Genomic DNA, 18496 nt, shown 5'->3' on the forward strand with positions numbered 1-18496 from the left:
CCAGGCGGCCGGGAGGGGCGCGCGGGGCGTGGGGGCAGAGGAGATGCAAGGGCCGGGGCGAGGCGAGAGGAGGCGCGCAGAGTCGGGGAGCCGGGAGAGGGGAATGCGGGATGGTGAAGAGAGATGGGAAGGGTTCATGAGGTCCAGGGGCCTGCAGGTCAGCGCAGAGCGCTGTGGAGAAAGGGGCCATGCAAGCATAGGGGTATCCTAGAAGGGGCGCACAGGTGACCCCTCCCCAGCAAAGGTGGGGGGTGCTGCTGGAGTCGGTGAGAGGTCGGCATTAATGCGGCTCCCCACCCTCCCTTGCCCCGCCCCGCGCCCCGTGTCCCCTCCCCCCACCGCTGGTTCCACCCTGTGCTGGGATCGGGTGTGGCTTTCCCTGCAGTCCTGCTTCAGGGCCTATGAGTACATGGGCTTCATCATGGAGAAGGAGCAGGCCTACAAAGACGCAGCCGCCAACTACGAGCTGGCCTGGAAGTACAGTCATCACGCCAGCCCGGCCGTGGGTAAGGCCACCAGCCAGGGCCCATGTGGGTGAGGAGGAAGCTGGGCGGGAGGACCACCACCCTGGCTCTTGGGTGGTCAAGGTGCCACCGTGTGTGTTTCCTCTGCCCCTGGACAGGCTTCAAACTCGCTTTCAACTACTTGAAGGATAAGAGATTTGTGGAGGCCATTGAAGTCTGTCACACGGTAAGCCACCATCAGCGGCTGGGAGGCACCAGGAGGAGGGGTGAAGGGGCTTGGTGACAGGGCCCTGCCTGATGCCGCACACCCTTTCTCCCTCTGTTCCCAGGTCCTCAGAGAGCATCCTAACTACCCCCAAATCAGAGAAGAAATTTTGGAAAAGGCCCAAGGGTCTCTGAGGCCCTAGCTGTGGTCAGTGGGAGCCAGGGCGGGGAGAAGCCATCAACCTACAGACATTTCACTTCTACAGAAGTAGAGGTCGGAAGTGGGTCAGTGAGAGGAGATTCGAAAATGACATATTCTTCCCGTGTCTGTATGGTGTGTGGTTTCTTTGGATGGTGCCTCGTCTGATGTAAGGGGCATCCCAAAGCTTTGTGTTTTTCAGGCACAAGAAGCAGTTTTGCTCAGAGGAAAAAAGGGCATCAACCAAGCTAGTTTATGCCAGGCTCATTGGGCACCTTCTGTTGGGCTCCGTTTTTATTCCAGACTCTGTGAGGGAGCAAAGAGGTGATTTTTTTAAAAATCCCCACAGCGATTTTAATATGGTTAGGTCAGTGCCTCCCCTCTCCCGTCTGGTCCCCAGAGCCCCCGAGCTCAAGAAGTGACTGCTCGCCCCTGTCCTGCTGCCCGCACACCCTTCCCGGAAGTGGCACAGATAGGAGAGCCAGCTCAGAAGGCCCCGTAGCTGAGGTTCTGTGCGAGGGACGCCATCATCCTGCAGGTTCTGAGGCTCATTGGCTCACTCTGTCCGTACATTCTGATTCCTCGTCAAGTCCTCGGCTGGCCTCGGCTGGTCCTCTCTGGTTTGGGACAAACGTGATTCCCCATGCCTGGTACGGGGAAATACAGCCCAGGAAAAAATAGTTCTCACTTAAGATTTTGTAAAAGACACTGACCAACAAACTTAATCCTCCAGAAACCCGTTCGCCACCTCTGGGGACAAAAGCAGTGTCTCTAGTTAGATGACTTGTATTACTTGTACCTGGCAAGAGGGTGACAGCGGTCACTTTTGGCTGGAGCTCCCAACACCTCTCTTCTGTGTTTCATGACGGCAAGAATGGGCCAGTCAGGCCTCAGGGGAAGGACCTCTGAACTGGAAGCCCGGAGTGTGACCTTCCCAAGAGTTTCTACTCTTTGGGCCTCCGTGTTCCCCTCCGTGGCAGGAAATTAGACTAGATCTGTGTTCCCAAACCATGATACAAATCCCTGCCAATGATATACAGCAGACAGCTGAAGTTGAATAACTATGTGTTAAAACATCATTCCTCCATATTATATATTCTCTATGAGAGGAAAACACGATGAACTGGTGAACTCATGAGTGCTGTTACAATGGTTCTAACTTTTAAGCACGTGGATACAATTGATGTAAAGTGAAATACGCACTTAGCGTGAGTGCGAGGACGCGGCTGTGGTACAGTTTTTATGAGTTGTCGTTCAGCTTGGAAACTGAACCGGTAGGGGTCCCTTGTAGAACAGACAGTTATCCTTCGTGACAGCAGAACCTTGCTTCTATAACATCCTGCTGATCGGGTGCACGGCCTCTTGGTCTGAGTCAATGACCTGGAACGCTTTCCCCAGGTTACTTAGCATCCTTCCTTTGGGAAACCAGTCCCTTTTCCTGGCATCTGCGTTATAATCCGGTTTCTTGGGGGTGGGTTGTTGAGAGACAGGTTTGCCCGTCTGGAGAATGATGCTGTCATGGATTGTATATTAATCACATTTTTGTTGCTGTAAAACCTAAGTTGTCTTCATTTACCTAAAAAGAAAGAAAGAAAGAAAGAAAGAAAAAAGAAAGAAAGAAAGAAAAAAGAAAGAAAGAAAGAAAAGAAGAGAAAGCCAGGAAGTGATCCTGTTGCCCTAGAGGGGAGGTGGGCAGGTCCAGTCCAGCCATGGGCCGTATCCATGGGGCAGGAACCTGTGGGGGTTCCAGCCAGGGACGGGGGGGGGGCTGCAGGAGCCTGCCACCTGGACCCCAGGCTCGTCAGAGCAGGGCCTCAGAGCCCTTGGAGAGACCCAGATTTTGAAGCATCCATGCTGACACAATCTCTGCAAAAGGGCTCCCAGGGACCAGTGAGAGGGGAGGCAGCATCGCTGACCGTGTGGGGATACTCCACCCCGAGGAGCCTAAGTCCCGGCTGTCCCTGGCTACGCTGGTTACAGGAACAGCTGCGCACCACGGGCCAGGCTCCAAGCTCTGGGTCCTCTCACGGCCACTGACAATATGGCCACACGGTCACATCCATGCATGTCCAGAGGCAAGAGACAGATACCCAAAGAGTGACAGAACTGGCAAAAAAAAAAAAAAGAGAGAGAGAGAGAGGGGTAAAACATAGAGGCAGCAATACGAAAACAGAACGGAAGTCACAAACATGCACACAAGGCTTGCACCCTCCTGGCACTCTCCTAAGTGCTGTGTATGCGTGAACTGGAAAAGCTTTTATGAGGCAAGTAGTGTTATTATTTGCACAGCACTGGGGACAGCAAGACACTGCAGTCGTAGAAAGGAAGTGATTTGCATAGGTCACCTTGCTAGGTAATAGCAGAGCTGGGATTTGAACCTGGCACTCAGGGTCCATGCTCTTACCCCATAAGCCACAGAGATGAAATAAAGGGGAGCCCAGCCCAGGCCGAAAGGCAGACGATTAGAGCGAGAAAAGGGAGACCCAAATCTGTCCTTGTTTGGTCCTCCTCCCTCCCAGCTCTCGTATAAGCCATTATTCCTAAGGGGGAGGTCGACCTTGCTCCTCCTCAGGCCCCACACTTGGGACTCCCCAGGGCAGGGCGAGGCCTGCTCCTCTGGCCTAGGCCGGGGACAGGTCAGACCGCCTGCTGGGGACAGGTCAGACGGGTCGGGCTGGTGCAGGAGGAGGAAGTCCCAGGAGGTCCCGCAGCTTCCGGGGCTCAAGTCCCCAGGGACCCCAGCCGCTGGGCCCCACAGGAGGCCTCTACCAGCTACATCCCACTGTCTGCCCCTAAAGGGGGAGGGTGTGGGGGGGTGCTTCACCCTCGAAGCCAGGCCCCAGCTCCGCGTGACCGAGTGGGAAAAACCCCGGGCAGATGGCCCTGTCTCAGAAGACTGCCCTGCTGCTCCCACCACCCCAGGTGACCGCTGGGGAGAGACGGGTTTACACAAAGGCCTGCCTGGCCAGCCTCCCACTTGGCCATGACTGGCCTGCGCGGAAGGAGGCCCACTATGTGGTGTCTCCACCCCTACCCCAGCAGAGGCTCGGTGTCCACGCTGCCCTGCAGGGCCCGCCTCCCCCTCCCTCCCCAGCACCTCCTGAGGGTAGACCCCCCCCCCCCATCCCCATCTCCAGGTCCCACAAACGCAAACCACCGGTGTTAAAAATAGAGCCTCTTTATTGGTACCTGTAAGCTCAGGTACAAGGTGTTCCCACAAGGACGCGGGCTGGTAAGGCCTCCTAGGCAAGAAGGCAGGCCCACAGCCTGGGCTTCTTGGCACAGACATGGAGAAAGATGAATAAATTATATAGCTCTAACACTCAGGGACGATATAGAAATTAGGATGCAAAACTTAACATCAGCAAACGAACGGCATAAAAGCCACAAGGAGCCGCCCCTCACCCCAGCCAGGTGGCCTCAGGGCATGGGCAGGCGGCCCAGGCTGGCATGCGTGCCCAGAAAGCCCTGAGATAGTGGTCAGGGGCGTGCTGCGGGCCCTGAGGCTAGCCCCCTGCCCTCACTGGGGCTTCCTGCTTCCCTTCTACACTGATGGGCCCAGAATGAAGGCTGTGACCTTTGGGGAGGAGGAAGATATGGCAGAGGACAGGAAAAAGAGGAGGCCGTGTGGGGCAGGTTTTGGTCACGGTTGGTCAGCCCCACCCAGCCCCCTGCCTGGACGCTGTCCTCAGCCACCCGGGGCCAGGCAGCTGCCACAGCAGACCACAGGGCCCAAATCCACACCTGGTTTATACCAAAGCCCAGGAAGGGCAGGGATATAGGACTACAAGGCAAAAGGGACTCACGGGGGTCTGTGTCCCACCCCAACCCCAGCATTGCCCGCCAGCCGGGGGGGAGAGGCCGACACCTCCTAGTCTCCAAATAAATTATGGAAATAAATTATAGTCTTTACAGTCCAGAGAACGCAGCCACCCATGGGTCTGGGGCTCAGGATGGCAGGAGAAGCCGTAAGAAGTGGCTGATTGCTGCCCTGTCTTGCTGTCTTCGGGCTAAGGAACATCATCTGAGACCGAAACGGGGTCTGCGAAGCTCCAGGGAAGGCTTACGTCCTCCTGTCCCTGGCACGCACACCGTGGAAGTGGAAGGAGAGACTGTGTGGGCTTGGGGGGCGGGGGAGCAGGGTGGCGGAAAGGGAAGGCCCCCTCCCCGCCCTCTCTTCGGCACAGAAACTTACAAAAATAAATAAATCAATCCAGAGTGTTGCACAAAAATCAGGAGTGCCCGCACGGGCGAGCCGGCCAACGGGAGACCCTTACCTACAGGCCTCAGGGAGCCCCCAAATTACAACAAAGCAGCAACAGGGCTCTTGGGGCCGTGACAAGGTGCCCCGGGGCCTTACACGGGCACAGGCTCCACCAGAGACGCCGGGGCGGTGTCCTCAAGCAACTGGCTGTCTATGAAGGGAGCCAGGGCCTCGGCGGCTGAGTCAGGCAAGCCCATGACGGACTCCAGGAAGCAAGAGCCCGCGTCCCCAGGCGGAGAGAAGGCAGGCAAGGGGAAGTAGGGTGCCTCGAGGTTGTCCAGGCTGTCGGACACCTTCCGGGAGGTGTAGTGAGGCCCCAGACTGTAGTCTGGCAAGGCCTGGAGCAGCTCGAAGGAGTCGCAGGAAGACAAGCTGAGGTCCACGGAGTTGCTCTGGCCAGCGTCCGAGCCGGGCGGCACCGAGGTGCCCGGGAGGCTGCCTTCTCCCAACCCTTCAAGGCCACCGTTTAGGAAGAAGCTGGCATCCAGGTTGGCATTTTCATCCAGGATGCCTGACGTGAGGCTGGAGCTGGAATAGCCGTGGGTCCAGCTGGCTGGGCCACCGGGGTCACCAGTCCCAAAGATGTCAGCTGGGTGGAAGCAGCTGAGGTTGTCGAGGGTCCCCACTCCCCCTTCCTCCTCCTCCTCCTCCTCCCCTCCCAGGTCCGAGTCACTGAAACTCAGGACCCGGGCCAGGCTGTCATCATCCATGTCAGGCTGGAAGCCGGGGCCGGGCAGGGCTGGGCGGGTGGGGCCGCTGGGGGCCTCGCTCGTGCCTGAAGCTGTGGAGGAGTCGGTCATGTCACTGCTACAGCTGTCGTCTCCCAGCTCGCTGCTCGCGGGGGGCTTGGCCGGCGGGAAAGTGGGAGCCAGCGCCTGCTCACCGGGGCCGGCCGGGCCGCCCTGAGCGGGAGCCTCCAGCTCCCCCAGGCTCTCGGCCCCCTGCTCCAGCTGCAGGCGGGTGAGCGTGTGGATGAAATGGGTCTGCACCCGCGCCTGATTAAATTCCACGCGGCCCTTGGGGTTCGCACAGCCCTCCCGGCAGCAGCCGCAGGGGAACGCGGTGTGGTCCATCTGCAGAGAGAGCAGAGCGTGAGAGAGGGTCCCGCCGAGCCCAGACAACCCCCCGCGCTCGGGCCTCCCTCCCCGGCCCACACCTGGCACTTGATGCCCGCCAGGCTGCAGCTGCAGGTCTCGGGGTCACAGACCCGGTCACAGCGACAGCCACAGTCCTCGCGGGACTGGCGCACGGCCTGCAGCTCCCGCTTCTCCTCGCGATCGATCCTCCGCACTCCGGCAGCCCGCAGCAGAGCCCGCCGGCGCCGGGCCGGATAGGGCTGTAGGAAGGTCATTTCCTCCAACCGGCCACCGGCCACGGCCACAGCCAAGTCCTCCTCCACGGAGGCATCATCGATCGCGTCCACTGTGAGTGGCAGGCCGGCCTCCGTCTCGGGTACGCCAGCCTCCGTGAGCTGTATCCAATGGGAGAGAGGAGGGATGTGAGAGACAGAAGAAGGGGTCTCTGCCCCCACCCACGGCCATCGGTCACCCGACAAGCGCTCTGGGTCGGGCACCATAGATACCACAGTGAGCTGGGAGGCCAAGAACACTGCCTTCGGGGCATTTGCAGAGATTTCCCGTTCCTGTCATTCCCCAGTCCATGGACAAACCCACCCAACCATCAACCAGCCAGACACAGTGACCCCCAGGGTCACATCAACTCCAGATTCCCGCCCTCCCTGCAATGCTCCTGGCACCCCCCGCCCCCAGACAGCTCCCGGCGCCGTGCCCCCAACCCCTGCAGCAAACAGGCCCTCCCACACCCCACTCTGCAGATAATGCAGGCGACAGGCCCTGGCCGAGCAACACTGGCCCCAGGGGCCTCTTTCCCCAAATACGTAATGAGCACCCGGGCTCCCACCCCGGAGGCTCCGCCCCCTCACGGCCAGGACTTGAGAAGCTGGCCCAGGCGCTGGCGCGGGGCAGCGGGTCTCCCTACCTTCCATCCCAGGGCTTCTAGCTTCTCCTCCTTCAAGCGCAGGCGCAGCTTCTCCCGCCGAGCCCGGGCTTGCTCCTGTGCAAACTCGGCCAAGGAGAAGCGGCGGCAGGCGCTGTGGCGGGGGGCCATACCCAGAGTGCAGCCACCGCGGCTGGGCACGCTGGTGAAGCCCTGACACCGAGGAAAGTAGAAGACGGTGATGCCATCGAAGGCAACGCGGCCTGGGCGCTTCCGGGGCGCCCTCTTCAGGATGGACAGGGCTGGGAAGGCAGGGAGGGAAGGGGCAGGGCATTAGTTCTCCGTGAGGGACGGCTTAACCTCCAGGAAGATGGCGAGCTGCCTCTCCTCACACTCCCCCTCCGATCTCCTAGCCCAAAGAAAGCAATGGATCCGAACGGATCTGGAGAAATGGAGCCAGCCTGGCTGGGATGAGAGCTGGTACATTTGAACGCCACTCCTAGGTCACCATGGGCTTACTGTTATTTACCAGTCCAAATGAGAGCATTTGGTGACATTAAGCATCTTTCCCATCTTTATTAGCCATTTATAGGTTCCTTATGCAGTTTTCTGTAGTTTTGTATTGATTTGCAGGAGCTCTTTATATATGACATTAGAGACAGTAATCATCTAGCCTATCTGTGCAAATATTTTAGTCTTTTAATATTTATTTATTCATTTATTCATTTATTTATTTTTTAAATAAAATGTTTACTCATTTTGAGAGACGGAGGGAAACAGAGCATGAGCGGGGGAGGGGCAGAGAGACAGAGAGAGAGAGGGCGACACAATCCGAAGCAAGCTCCAGGCTCTGAGCTATCAGCGCAGAGCCGGACTCCGGGAATCACGACCTGAGCTGCAGTGGGATGCTTGACCGACTGAGCCACCCTCGCGCCCCTTTAGTCTTTTATTTTTGTCCAAGGCATTTTATAAAATAACTTCTAAGGCTACATAATTAAAAATATATTGATCTTTTCCTTTATAGCTTCTGCATTTTGGAACACATTTAGGCTATTATTTGGGATTACCTTTCTAAATTATGGATTGTATACTGGGTAGTAAGCTATGTATTTGGTATCTTCTGTACACATATTGGTATACCGTTCCTTTTTATTAGGCTGAACCATAGGCAGAACCATAAAGCAGTTGAATACTGGCAATTTCATGTATTTCCACGCAGTATGTTATTTTGTCTGTCTCAATCCAACATATAGAATTCTCATCCTCTCTGCTAACTGGCGAGTACTTACTGAACAATGCTAACTACCAGTGGTGACAGGGTCCCCATCTCTTTCTTTAGTTGGACTGCTTCTAATATTTCCTCATTAATCAGAATGCCAGCTTTTTGGGTCGAGACACATATTTTTTAATCATGTAAGGTAGCATCCATTTATTGCTACTTTATCAAGGGTCTTATCCAGAAGGAACATGACATTTTTATCAAATGTCCTTCAACATCTACAGTGGCTCCTATATTTTATAGTAAACTATAAAAGTATAAAATCGGATTTTATAGTATTTTATATTTTATGATATTTATAATATTAAGCCATTCTTGTATTTCCAGAATAAACCTACAGGAGTTTAGTCAACATACTGTTAGATTCTATGTGCTACAAATCATACTCTTTTTCTAGTATAATATAAAGATGTACAACAAGTACATAAACAAAGACACCATATCTGAGGTATTAAAATGTCATGGCAGGAATGTCATAATTAGGAAAACTATGTCTCGGGGTGCCTGGGTGGCTCAGTGGGTTGAGTGTCTGACTCTTGATTTCAGCTCAGGTCATGATCTCATGGTCATGAGATCGAGCTCCGCGTCGGGCTCCTCGCGGAACGTGGAGCCTGCTTCAGGTTCTCTCTCTCCCCCTCTGTCCCTCTCCCCTGCTCTCTCTCTCTCTCTCTAAAAAAATAAATAAGGGGTGCCTGGGTGGCGCAGTCGGTTAAACGTCCGACTTCAGCCAGGTCACGATCTCGCGGTCCGTGAGTTCGAGCCCCGCGTCAGGCTCTGGGCTGATGCTCGGAGCCTGGAGCCTGTTTCCGATTCTGTGTCTCCCTCTCTCTCTGCCCCTCCCCCGTTCATGCTCTGTCTCTCTCTGTCCCAAAAATAAATAAACGCTGAAAAAACATAAATAAATAAAATAAATAAATAAAATGAAAAAAAATATATACAAAACAAAAAGAAATTTAAAAAGAAAGAAAAATATGTCTAAAAAGGCTCCTTAGGGTTGGGGGCAATAATAATGGAAAACAAGGTTGAGGAATACTACTTTAGGGCTGTCTTTGTCAGTTCGAAATCAAAATTATGCCAGCTTGAAAAATAACTGGGGGAAAGAAACCTTTCCACTATGTTCAGGCAAAGCCAAACAGCATTCTGACAGGAGAGGGACCGGCCTGACAGGCCCCGCGGTGCAGAAGTGTGGGGCGTGGGACTCCGGTGGTTCCGTAGGTAGGACAGGGTGTGCAAGCTGGAGAAACGAAACTGGAACAGAAGGGAGGAGCTGCAGCCGGAGGGCCCGAGGGCCACAGTGAGCAGCTCCGTCCTGCCCGGCAGGACTTCTAAGCAGGGAGTCCCAAGGTCAAAGGTGAATCTAGCCGGGCCCGGTGCCTCTGGACAGAGGGCATTCCTGAGTAACCACTGTATTATGGGAAGTGGACAAGGTGGGGAGCCAAAGCCGCGGGGACGTGACCTCCGGGGGCCAGAATGGCTCTGTCGGGGGACAAGGTGGGCCTCCCAATTTCATCTTCAGGAAGGATGAAGGGGTGTGGTGGTTCCCGGGAGGGGGGCGGGGCAAGACTCACGGGTGAAACTCCGGGGGCCACAGAAGTCACGGTCAGGCAAGGCTGTCTGATCCCAGGGGCCCTCCTCATCTGAGTCCCAGGCCAGGGAGACGGAAGAGCTCGGGGAGCGGGAGCCAGAACGGCGGCCAGAGGACAAGGAGGAGGAGGAGGAGCAGAGCGAGGAGGAGTCCTCATCCAGCTGGTCAAACTTCCTCTTCAGCGGCCCAGTCATGGTGGCGCCGGGGGTACTCTGGGCTTTGGGCACGGACGGCCTGGAACGGAAAGGAGAGCGCTCTCAGCGGCAGGCCTGAGGGCAGGCGGTGGGGCGCCCGGCCTCGATCCCCCGCTCCCCCTGCCCTCCCAGGTGTCCCGGGCCGCCCCCTCGACTCTGTGTGCGGGGGGGGGGGGGGGGGGGGGGGCCCGGGGGGCCCGGCTCCAGGAGGCTTCCTTCCGCCAGCGCAGGCGCTGAGGGCCAAGGCCTCCTCCTGGCACTTGCAGACTCCCACCACCGCTGCCCAAACGCCTTCCCAGGACACCACCAGGCACCTTCCCCGCTACCTCCCACGACCCACCTACACACATGCATACACCAGACCGACAGATGGACCGGCAGCCCTCAGCCCGGCCTCGCTCATTCCCCGACAGGAATCCTGGGGGCTGACTCACTGGCTGGCTGATACACACGGCTCGCATCTGTGTGCCTTTGTGTGTGTGAGGCCGTCTGCCACAGCCCGCGCAGCCCTGTATGGTGGCTTTGCTTCCTCCTCCTCCTCCTCCTCCTCCACCACCGGCTGCCCCAGCACACCCACCGACACACCACCCTGCACACACACACAGACTCCCTCTCCCTCTCCCTCTCCGGGGCCAGGTTGACCAGGGCACTCCCGGAAACAGGCTGGCTTTGACACTGGCCCCGATTCCCAGACACAGGACTTTCCAGAGCCCCTCCTCTCCTGTGACAGAGCCGCTCAGACTTTCCCTCAGAAACCCCCGCCCCACCGAAGTCCCCTGCCTCCAGGCCTGGCCGTGCTTCGTGCTTCTCTAACAACTCCTGTTTTGGTTTTAAAAACCCATCTACATGGTGTCTCTCCTCCAATATCTAACCCCGTTTGTTTGACTTAACTTCCTATGGAGATTGTTTGTTTCCCCCTAAAACAAACAAACAAACCAACCCACCAACCAACCACACACACAACTCTTAGTGAAACTGACCGGTCAAGATGTTCCACTCTCTCCTGTTTGTAGCTTGGTGACATGGGCCACGTCAGGACACAGAGCTTACTGTGTCTTCCCCTTTGGAGGGTCTCAACCACAGAGCCTCCCACAGCCTGGCTGGCCTCGGGTAAGGGGACTGGACTTGGGGCTCCTTCCCCTAAATGCCTCGGCCACCCTTGGCAGTCCCCAAAGGACTCAGTCCTGAGGGCTGGGCTACCTTGTACCTTGTCTGTGTCCTACAGTGCTCAGGCCTGGGCCCCAGGAGGTCACCAGGAGGAAGGGGAAACGATGCAGAGGCCCCAGTGCTGGGGAGCCCCTCCCCCACTGCCATCACAGGAAATGAGAACAGGAAAAACCAACCAGAAGGCTGCCGATCTCCCCTACTCAGGTGTCCTTTCGAAAGGCCCCTGTCCCCTTTTGGCGAGCCTACCACAAAGTGTCTGGATCCCAGACCTAGGGGGTCCGCGGTCGGCTGACTTACCGGATAAAATTCGTCCCCGGGACAGCCTCTCCCCGCAGGCATGAGACAAGCAAGAGAAACCCCCCTCCTTGCTAACCTTTCGTTCACACTGGGCCAGGGGAAGAGAACGCACAGGTGCTTCCGGGGGCTTCTCAGCGGGGAGTTTCTCAGGCCAGGCGCCCCCCCCCCTCCCCGCAAAACCACAAACAAAAACAACGCAGCTCCCAGCTGACCTGCAGGCTCTCCCAGGAGATGGGGAAACTCATGACCTGGAGCCAGGCACACACATACATACACGTGCAGCCCACAGACACACACAGAAACACACACAGACAGAGCATACCCACACAGCCTGCCCCTACCGGCCCCGCTGGGAGACCCCATCCTTTCCCAAACCCCAGATGCTGTCCACAGGGTGCCGAATGCCTAATCCCATGCCCAAGCCCCAGGCCCACCCCCGCCAAAACCGAATGCCCGCTTTTTATCTGTGCCTGGCTGTCCCTTAGAAACATAGAATTCCATAGGCCCCAAATCGAACCCCTTGTCTCTGTTCCCCACCCCCCATGCCATCTGTTCCTCTTCCTGTGTTCCCTATCTTAGTAACGGCACCGCCACCCACCCAGTTACTCAAGCCAGAAACCTGCAGCCATCCTCACTCCGCTCCTTCCTCCCGCTCCCTCCGGCCACATCCAGGCACCCAGTCCTCCAAGTGCACGCTAGCTCACTTCGCGCACGCAAGGCTAGGCACAGACACAGCACTGTGGGGGCCATCAGCAGAGTGTTAAGCACCTTGGCTCCGGAACCAGACTGCCTGCATTTGAACCCTGGCTTGGCTATTGCTTGATCGCGTGACCCCAGTCAAGGTCCTTAGGCTCTCCGTTTCTCCGGTTCTTGGCCTTCAAACCTCCTAGGGTTGGGAGGTTTACTTGAATCCATGCATGCCAAGTTCTTAGACCGGCAGTAAGTGCTTAGTGGATATGTCATTCCGAACTGTGAGAAAAACGAGCTCCTCGATACACACATGTGAATCTCAATGATGTCATGTGGGATGAAAGGAGCCAGACACAAGAATACACGGGAATCAAGTTCAAGGAAAGGCAAACCCAATCAGTGATGATACAAGTCAGAACGGGGGGGGGGGGGGTCGAGAGATAGCAGAAATCTCACCGGGGGGAGGGGGGTGGAATCCTCTCGAAACATTCTGTGCTGACCTAGCTGGGGGTCCCATGAATGTCTAAAACTAAAAATTCACCTAACTGTACACGTGGGATTCATAGGCTTTATGCATTTTATGTATGTCTCCTTCACCTTTAAAAGTTTATTACCCTTATGCCTCTGTCCCCACTGCTACTGCCCAATGTCCCCTGCCTCTGCTCCTGTCACCCCCCTGCAGCCAGAGTGGTCTTCCTAAACCACATGGCTCCCTGCCACCCCCATGCTGAGGAAAGCTGGCCCTTAGGATCAAGCCTAGAATTCCACGAGAGGCTGAGGCAGGCTTGGCTCCTGCTTCCCCACCCTCCCCTCACTATATTCCAGCTGAACTTGCAGTTTCCCTAATTGCCATGACCTGCCCGCCTCCTGGCCTTTGCACAAGCTGGAACCCAGCCTCGCTCTCCTTTAATAGTCATTTCCAAGAGGGCCTCCCTGAAACCTCCACCCCTCACTCCTGACTATATGCCTCTCTGGGCTCCCACGGGCCCTGGGATTCCCCTATTCGGGCCCTTCTCTCACGGTCTCACTGCCCCTCCCTCACACGAGGCTGACGGCCTCTCTGCCTGGCCATTACTGTGCCCATGCCTAGAACAGCCTGGCATAGAGAAGGCACCTCTAGCAGAGGTGGACCTCTGAGGGGTGACTGCTCAGAGTGATCTCCTGGTCCTGTCACAGTCAGTCGGGGCGGGGAGGGGGGCGGGGGGTGCCATGCCCACTCCCCAGCCTGCACCGGAGGGTTTGAGCCACAGAAGGGAGTGGTTCTGGGAGTTAAGAAGTATTGGCTGCAGACAGGTGCCAACACAGACATCTCAGGAGGCTCCCTGTTCCCCAGAAGTAAACAAATAGATATCAAGGAAGCAGGTTTAAGCCTGACACCCTGGTTCTGCCTCAGGCTTGTCTACAGAATGGGAACTCAAGGTGAGGGGGTTAGAGGCTCCAAGGCTGCAGACAGGGAAACAGGGACACAGATAAGCTCCCGCCACACTGTCCATTCTAGGGGTGACCCTCCCCCCCCCCCAAGATCTGCACACCGGCAAAGTCCCTGACGCTCCCCTGGGGTGGAGGGAGAGGGGACGGCCCTTGGATCTCAGTGCCTCCCTGTCCCACCTGGGAATCCAGAGGCAAGGGATGAGACAAAAAGACAGCCAGAGACAAGGACAGGCCAAGTCAGAGAAAGGAATGAAAGATAGTGAAAGAGTCCAAGAAAAGTGTCAGACAGTGAGTCAGAGGAGGGGGGAGGGGCCCTCAGTAGCCACCCAGGAATCAAGATCCCAACCATGGCACTGTTCCCAGGGTGAACACAGCCCCCATCCTAGGGTCCCGGGGGAAGGAGAAGCGATTCCCAGGAGCTGGCTCAGACAGAAATACCACACCCCCAGGAGCCCCAGAGGCAGGCTCTGAATCAAAGACAGCCAGGCTTCTTCCGGGATCTGCCTGGGCCCTGAGAATCAGGCCACCCTCCTGTCACCACACACAGGAGTTGACAGCTCAGGACGAAGGGGTGAGACTTCCCCACTCTACTACCCACAACTATCTCCACATTCAGGCCACACTATGTGAACCCAGGGAAGGCCACCTCAGCCTGGGTACCAGGCAAACAAAGGCTCGTTGGGGGTCAGGGGGATATCTCAGGGCCTCTGGGAAGTCTCATCAACTTCTCTGTGCCACTCGTTAGTCCCAGTGCCCCAACCCCCGACCACAGCTGCTACTGGGGAGAGGGCACCTTGGGCTGGCCCTATCCTCCTCTGGGAATCTGAAGAATTATGTCGTTTAACCTCAGAGCCCCAGGCCTTGGTCAGGCCAGTACCCCCAACACCTGGGGGCACACGACCCCAGACTCTCAGGAGCCACTTCCTGGGACAAGGGGGAGGGCACCCCTGAGTCCCTCTGGCCCTCACTGGGATTGGCTAGGAAAACAACCTGGGCAGCACAAAGAGGGCAGAAGGGAAGCCTTAGCACACCCCTCCCCCACCATCCCTCTGAAAGTGATCCGGGCGGGGGGGGGGGGGGGGGGGGGAGGGCATGGTTCCTCAGCCTTGGCCTCCAGAGCCTGGCACTGGGTAGGTGCCAAATGTTTGCTGGCTACAGAAGGCAACTGCTCCTGCAGAAGGGAAATTGTACCTGACACCTGAGCAGGGCCTCCTTCGTTCTCCTTCATTCATTCATTCATTCATTCATTCATTCAACAAACATTTATTGAGCTCCTATAAGATGCCAGGCGCAGTGTCAGGCACTCGGGCACACAGGGACAGCAAGACCTACACTGGCTGCACTCTCCCAGCTTTTGAATTTAGTGGCAAGGAGTGTGTAGTTACAGAATGGTGGTGAGCGCTGGGAACGCAGGTCTGAGGCATGTGGGGCAGGAGGGGCAAAGCTGAGGGTAAAAACAGTCTCTGGGAGGAAAGGAAGTAGAAAGAGCTCCAGAGGGGGGCACAGCGGGGGGGGGGGGCATCCAGCGACAGGTTTCTGGAGCCCCGGCTGCCGGGACAGGCTTTAGCCCCAGGGCACTGGAAGCCTCAGCAGGGTTTAAGGAGGGAGTTGACAATATACCAGATTTGCATTTTAAAAAGATGGCTCAGTCGCCGACTGGAGGGGGTGTGACCTGCTGGGCCGGTGCCAGGGCTAGGTGAGAGATGACAGGACAGGGAGGGCACAGGAGAAAGGGGAATAGACTCGGTAACCTCTGGATGTGGAGGTGGAAGAGGGCAGTGATGTCAAGGATGGGGGGCCAGCGGCAGAGGCCCCATCCAGAGGGCTGTGAGCCATCGGCGTGGAGGTGTGGGGTGGGCCGCGGGCCGCGGAGCTGGGGAGGGTCCCTCCGGTGTCAGGAGTGGGGGCTACGAGTGTGATTGTGCCAGGGAGCAGGAGTGCCTAAGTGTGTGCCGGCTGCTGTGGCCAGGGCATCCAGAGGTGCGTGCCTGCGGAGGGGCCCCCCGGGAGGGGAAACTGAGGACCTGGGGGAAGTACGTGCAGGGGAGCCGAGAAGTGCGTGGGAGAGAGCCTACGTGTGCCCGCGGGTGTCCGGCGGGGCTGCGCCCGTGACTCACAGCGGTGGCCTCCGCGTGTGACGGTGACTGACAAACAGGTGAGCGCACGACACAATCCCTCCTCCCTCCCTCCCTCCCTCCCTCCGCCCTCCCACCCTCCGGGGTCCGTGACTCACGGAGCCTCACTCCTTCTGGCTCTTCCCTCCACTCCCTCCCTGACCCCTGCTGGCCGGGGGCGCCGGGCACGGCACGCGCCGCAGCCCTGGCGCCCGCCCCCGGGGGGAGCCCGAGGAGGAAGGCGACAAATGTCACCTGCTCCGGCCACGCGAGGAACTTCTGAAAAGTTCTCAGGCAACTGGGTCAAAAGGAAACTCTCCCGTGGACGAGCGCACCCCGTCACCCAGCCGCCCGGGCCAACCTGGGCTCGGCCGTCACCCGCACTGAGCTCGGGGCGCCGAGACTTCTCGGGGTACCCTCGGTGGCGCGGGGGAGGGGAGCGGAAAACCTGCCACTCTCGCCTCCCCGCCTCCTCGCCCCGGACGCCGGCCGGGCGCGCAGTCAGGGGCCGGGCCGGGCCGTCCCCCCGCCCCGGTGCCCGCTCGGGGAGGCGGGGGGACAAGTGGCAGGGACCGGAGGGGCGCAGCCCCCCCCTCCCCGCCCCGCGCGGGACGCCCCCTCCCCGACGTCCCGGACAGCCGGGCCCGCAGCTGCTCGGTGCTCACCTGCGATCCGCACGCTCGCCAAGGGCACCGATGCGACCCGCGTCCCGGCCGGGGACGCCCCCGGTGCCGCGACCCCGTGCGCGCTCCGCCGAGCCGCAGTCGGCCCAGCCGCCCCTCTCTCTGAGCGTCCGGCGGCGGTGGCGGCGGCGGGAGACTGGCTGCGCCCGGCCCCGCCCGCCGCTCCGCCCTCCTCGTCAGTGGAAAACTCCGGGGCTCGCAGCGCTGACGCACGCCCGGCCTCCCGCCAGGCCGCCCGGCAGCCCCGCCCCGGAGGCGCCGCCTCCCCCCCGCCCGGAGCCCGGCGCGGCGGCCGCGGGGCCTCCCTGCGGACTCTGACCCCGCGCGGCCGCCGCGACCGCCCCGCGCCCGCGGCCCTCCGCCGCCCTCGCCCGTCCCCCTCCCGCGGCTTCCCGAAGTCGCCGACGCGCCCGGCCGGCGGAGCCGGGTCGCGAGGATCCCCACCTCGCCACGCGGCCCCCGTTCGCGGATGGGTAGACTGAGGCCCGGAGCGGCGCGGAGCGTCCGGGAGGCCGCCCGGCGACGGCGGCGGAGCCGAGGCCTCCTTCCAGGCCTAGACCCCAACCCTGCCCGAGCCAGTTGCTGTCGTCCAATCTAAACGTCCTTCCTCTGCCCCCCTCCTTACCACCCCCCCCCCCCAGATGCGCCGGAAAAGTAAACTGTGACTGGAGACCAACCTGGGCCGGGAGGGGGAGGGGGAGGGGAGGAGGTAATCGGTGGGCGTGACCTTCACCTCGGCCCCGGGGCCAGAGACCCTGCAGAAGTACTGAGCCGGGGGGGGGGGGGGGGGGGGGGGGGGGGGGGGTCCTGGATACAACTTCCCTCGCCCCCCACCCCGCGCCCCGCAATCCCATCCCTCCCTAAAAAAAAAAAAAAAAAGAATTTCTTCTGAGCCAGACCCTAGCCACTTAACATGGCCCACTGCCTTCTCTGCTCCCGCCAAGGCCTTCCCTGACTAGGGGCCAACTCTCCCTGTATCACTGCACAGGGAAAAGTGTGTGCATGCCCCCGCAGCGAGTCCTGGCCGGGAGACCATCTTCTACCCTTCCTCCCAACCTCAGATCAAACCTTACCCACCACCCGTGTCCCTTGAGCGTTTCTACCTTCACACCTTTGCTGCAGGGCGCTCCTCCCGCCTGGAATGCCTTTCTGCCTTCTCGCCGCCGCTTACCGGAATCTCATCGCCTTTAAGGTCTCGGCTTGCACTGCCTCCTCCAGGGAGCCTTCGTGGGAGCTTGACCCTCCCCCTTTGCAGTCCCGCTCCCGCTGCATTCTGGGTTTTTCTCCGACTGTCCTAGATGAATGCTGTCTATGACTAGCCCAACCCTCGGGATTCCTTTCTACCTTCCTCCAGGTGGGGGGTGGGGGTGACCTCTCCTGCCTGGACGGCTCTGGGGTGGAGATGATGGCGAAGGCCCTTCTTGAGCCACAGGTGCTTATGTAGAGTGGGCCAGAAGGGGTCTACCTGCCCAGTACCTTTCCAGGGAAGAAAACTGGGAGGAAAGCAGGTTGAAGGAAGCTTCCTACAGCCCTCGTCCTTCCTGCATGCATTGAGTGTGTGCCTGTGTGCGCTAGGTATCTGGACCGCTGGCACCAAGCTTCCAGTGGCTTCCCAGTGTCCTCAAGATGAAGTCGCAACTCTGTGGGGCCTACAAAGGCCAGATAACCTGGCCCGTGCCCACCTTTGCAGCCTGGCCTCTCTCTCTTCATGGTCCCACCCCCCCACTCCCTTCCCTGCTCCTCCATTTCAGCATCTCTAATCTGTGTACGTGGCCTTTTACACATTCTACACCTAATATTGGTACGGATGCGTGTAGTTTTAATTTACACAGGAGGTATTCTGTCCTAAGTCTCGTTAAGTTTCTCCCAGCCTTATCCCTGCGCTCCCACCCACACTCTCGATAATCACTCCAGCCCAGGTTGTCAGTGATCAGTTTTTGGTCTGTGTCCTCCTCATCCTGATTCAGAC

At 58.6% G+C, this 18496-nt stretch overlaps 2 protein-coding genes across 8 annotated transcripts in view; one reads left to right on the forward strand and one right to left on the reverse strand.

Moving 5' to 3' along the window:
* Positions 1-2423, forward strand: part of TTC21A (tetratricopeptide repeat domain 21A) — a 36264-nt gene extending 33841 nt beyond the window's left edge. For all 3 annotated transcript variants that reach the window (XM_030330348.1, XM_030330349.1, XM_030330350.1), the window contains 3 exons: positions 386-506; positions 623-690; positions 794-2423. In XM_030330348.1, the coding sequence (XP_030186208.1) occupies positions 386-506; positions 623-690; positions 794-871 (267 nt within the window). In that variant the 3' untranslated portion in view covers positions 872-2423. The remainder of the gene's footprint in view (positions 1-385; positions 507-622; positions 691-793) is intronic.
* Positions 2424-4027: 1604 nt separating this feature from the next.
* CSRNP1 (cysteine and serine rich nuclear protein 1) lies at positions 4028-16640 on the reverse strand. Of its 5 annotated transcripts, none has more exons than XM_030329403.1 (5): positions 16510-16640; positions 9935-10185; positions 7130-7389; positions 6288-6602; positions 4028-6204 (listed from the first exon to the last, which is right to left on the reverse strand). In XM_030329403.1, the coding sequence occupies exons 2-5, from the start codon at positions 10143-10145 to the stop codon at positions 5224-5226; spliced, it is 1767 nt and encodes a 588-aa protein (XP_030185263.1). In that variant the 5' UTR covers positions 10146-10185; positions 16510-16640; the 3' UTR covers positions 4028-5223. The 5 variants fall into 5 exon arrangements, with proteins under 5 accessions (XP_030185263.1, XP_030185262.1, XP_030185259.1 ...); XM_030329402.1 differs by lacking the exon at positions 16510-16640 and adding an exon at positions 11610-11751; XM_030329399.1 differs by lacking the exon at positions 16510-16640 and adding an exon at positions 11353-11576.
* Positions 16641-18496: the final 1856 nt, after the last annotated feature.

The sequence above is a fragment of the Lynx canadensis genome, chromosome C2 (genome assembly GCF_007474595.2).
Source record: "Lynx canadensis isolate LIC74 chromosome C2, mLynCan4.pri.v2, whole genome shotgun sequence".
NCBI classification, from domain to species: Eukaryota; Metazoa; Chordata; class Mammalia; order Carnivora; family Felidae; genus Lynx; species Lynx canadensis.

Bases quoted from the DNA above. Each gene is read 5' to 3' on its own strand.
- CSRNP1 (XM_030329399.1), bottom strand. From the start codon at position 11,459: ATGGCAGTGGGGGAGGGGCTCCCCAGCACTGGGGCCTCTGCATCGTTT. The intron at 7,390-9,934 runs GTGAGTCTTGCC...CTGCCTTCCCAG, and splicing joins TGGCCCCCGGAGTTTCACCC to CCCTGTCCATCCTGAAGAGG. The intron at 6,205-6,287 runs GTGTGGGCCGGG...CTCTCTCTGCAG, and splicing joins TGGCGGGCATCAAGTGCCAG to ATGGACCACACCGCGTTCCC.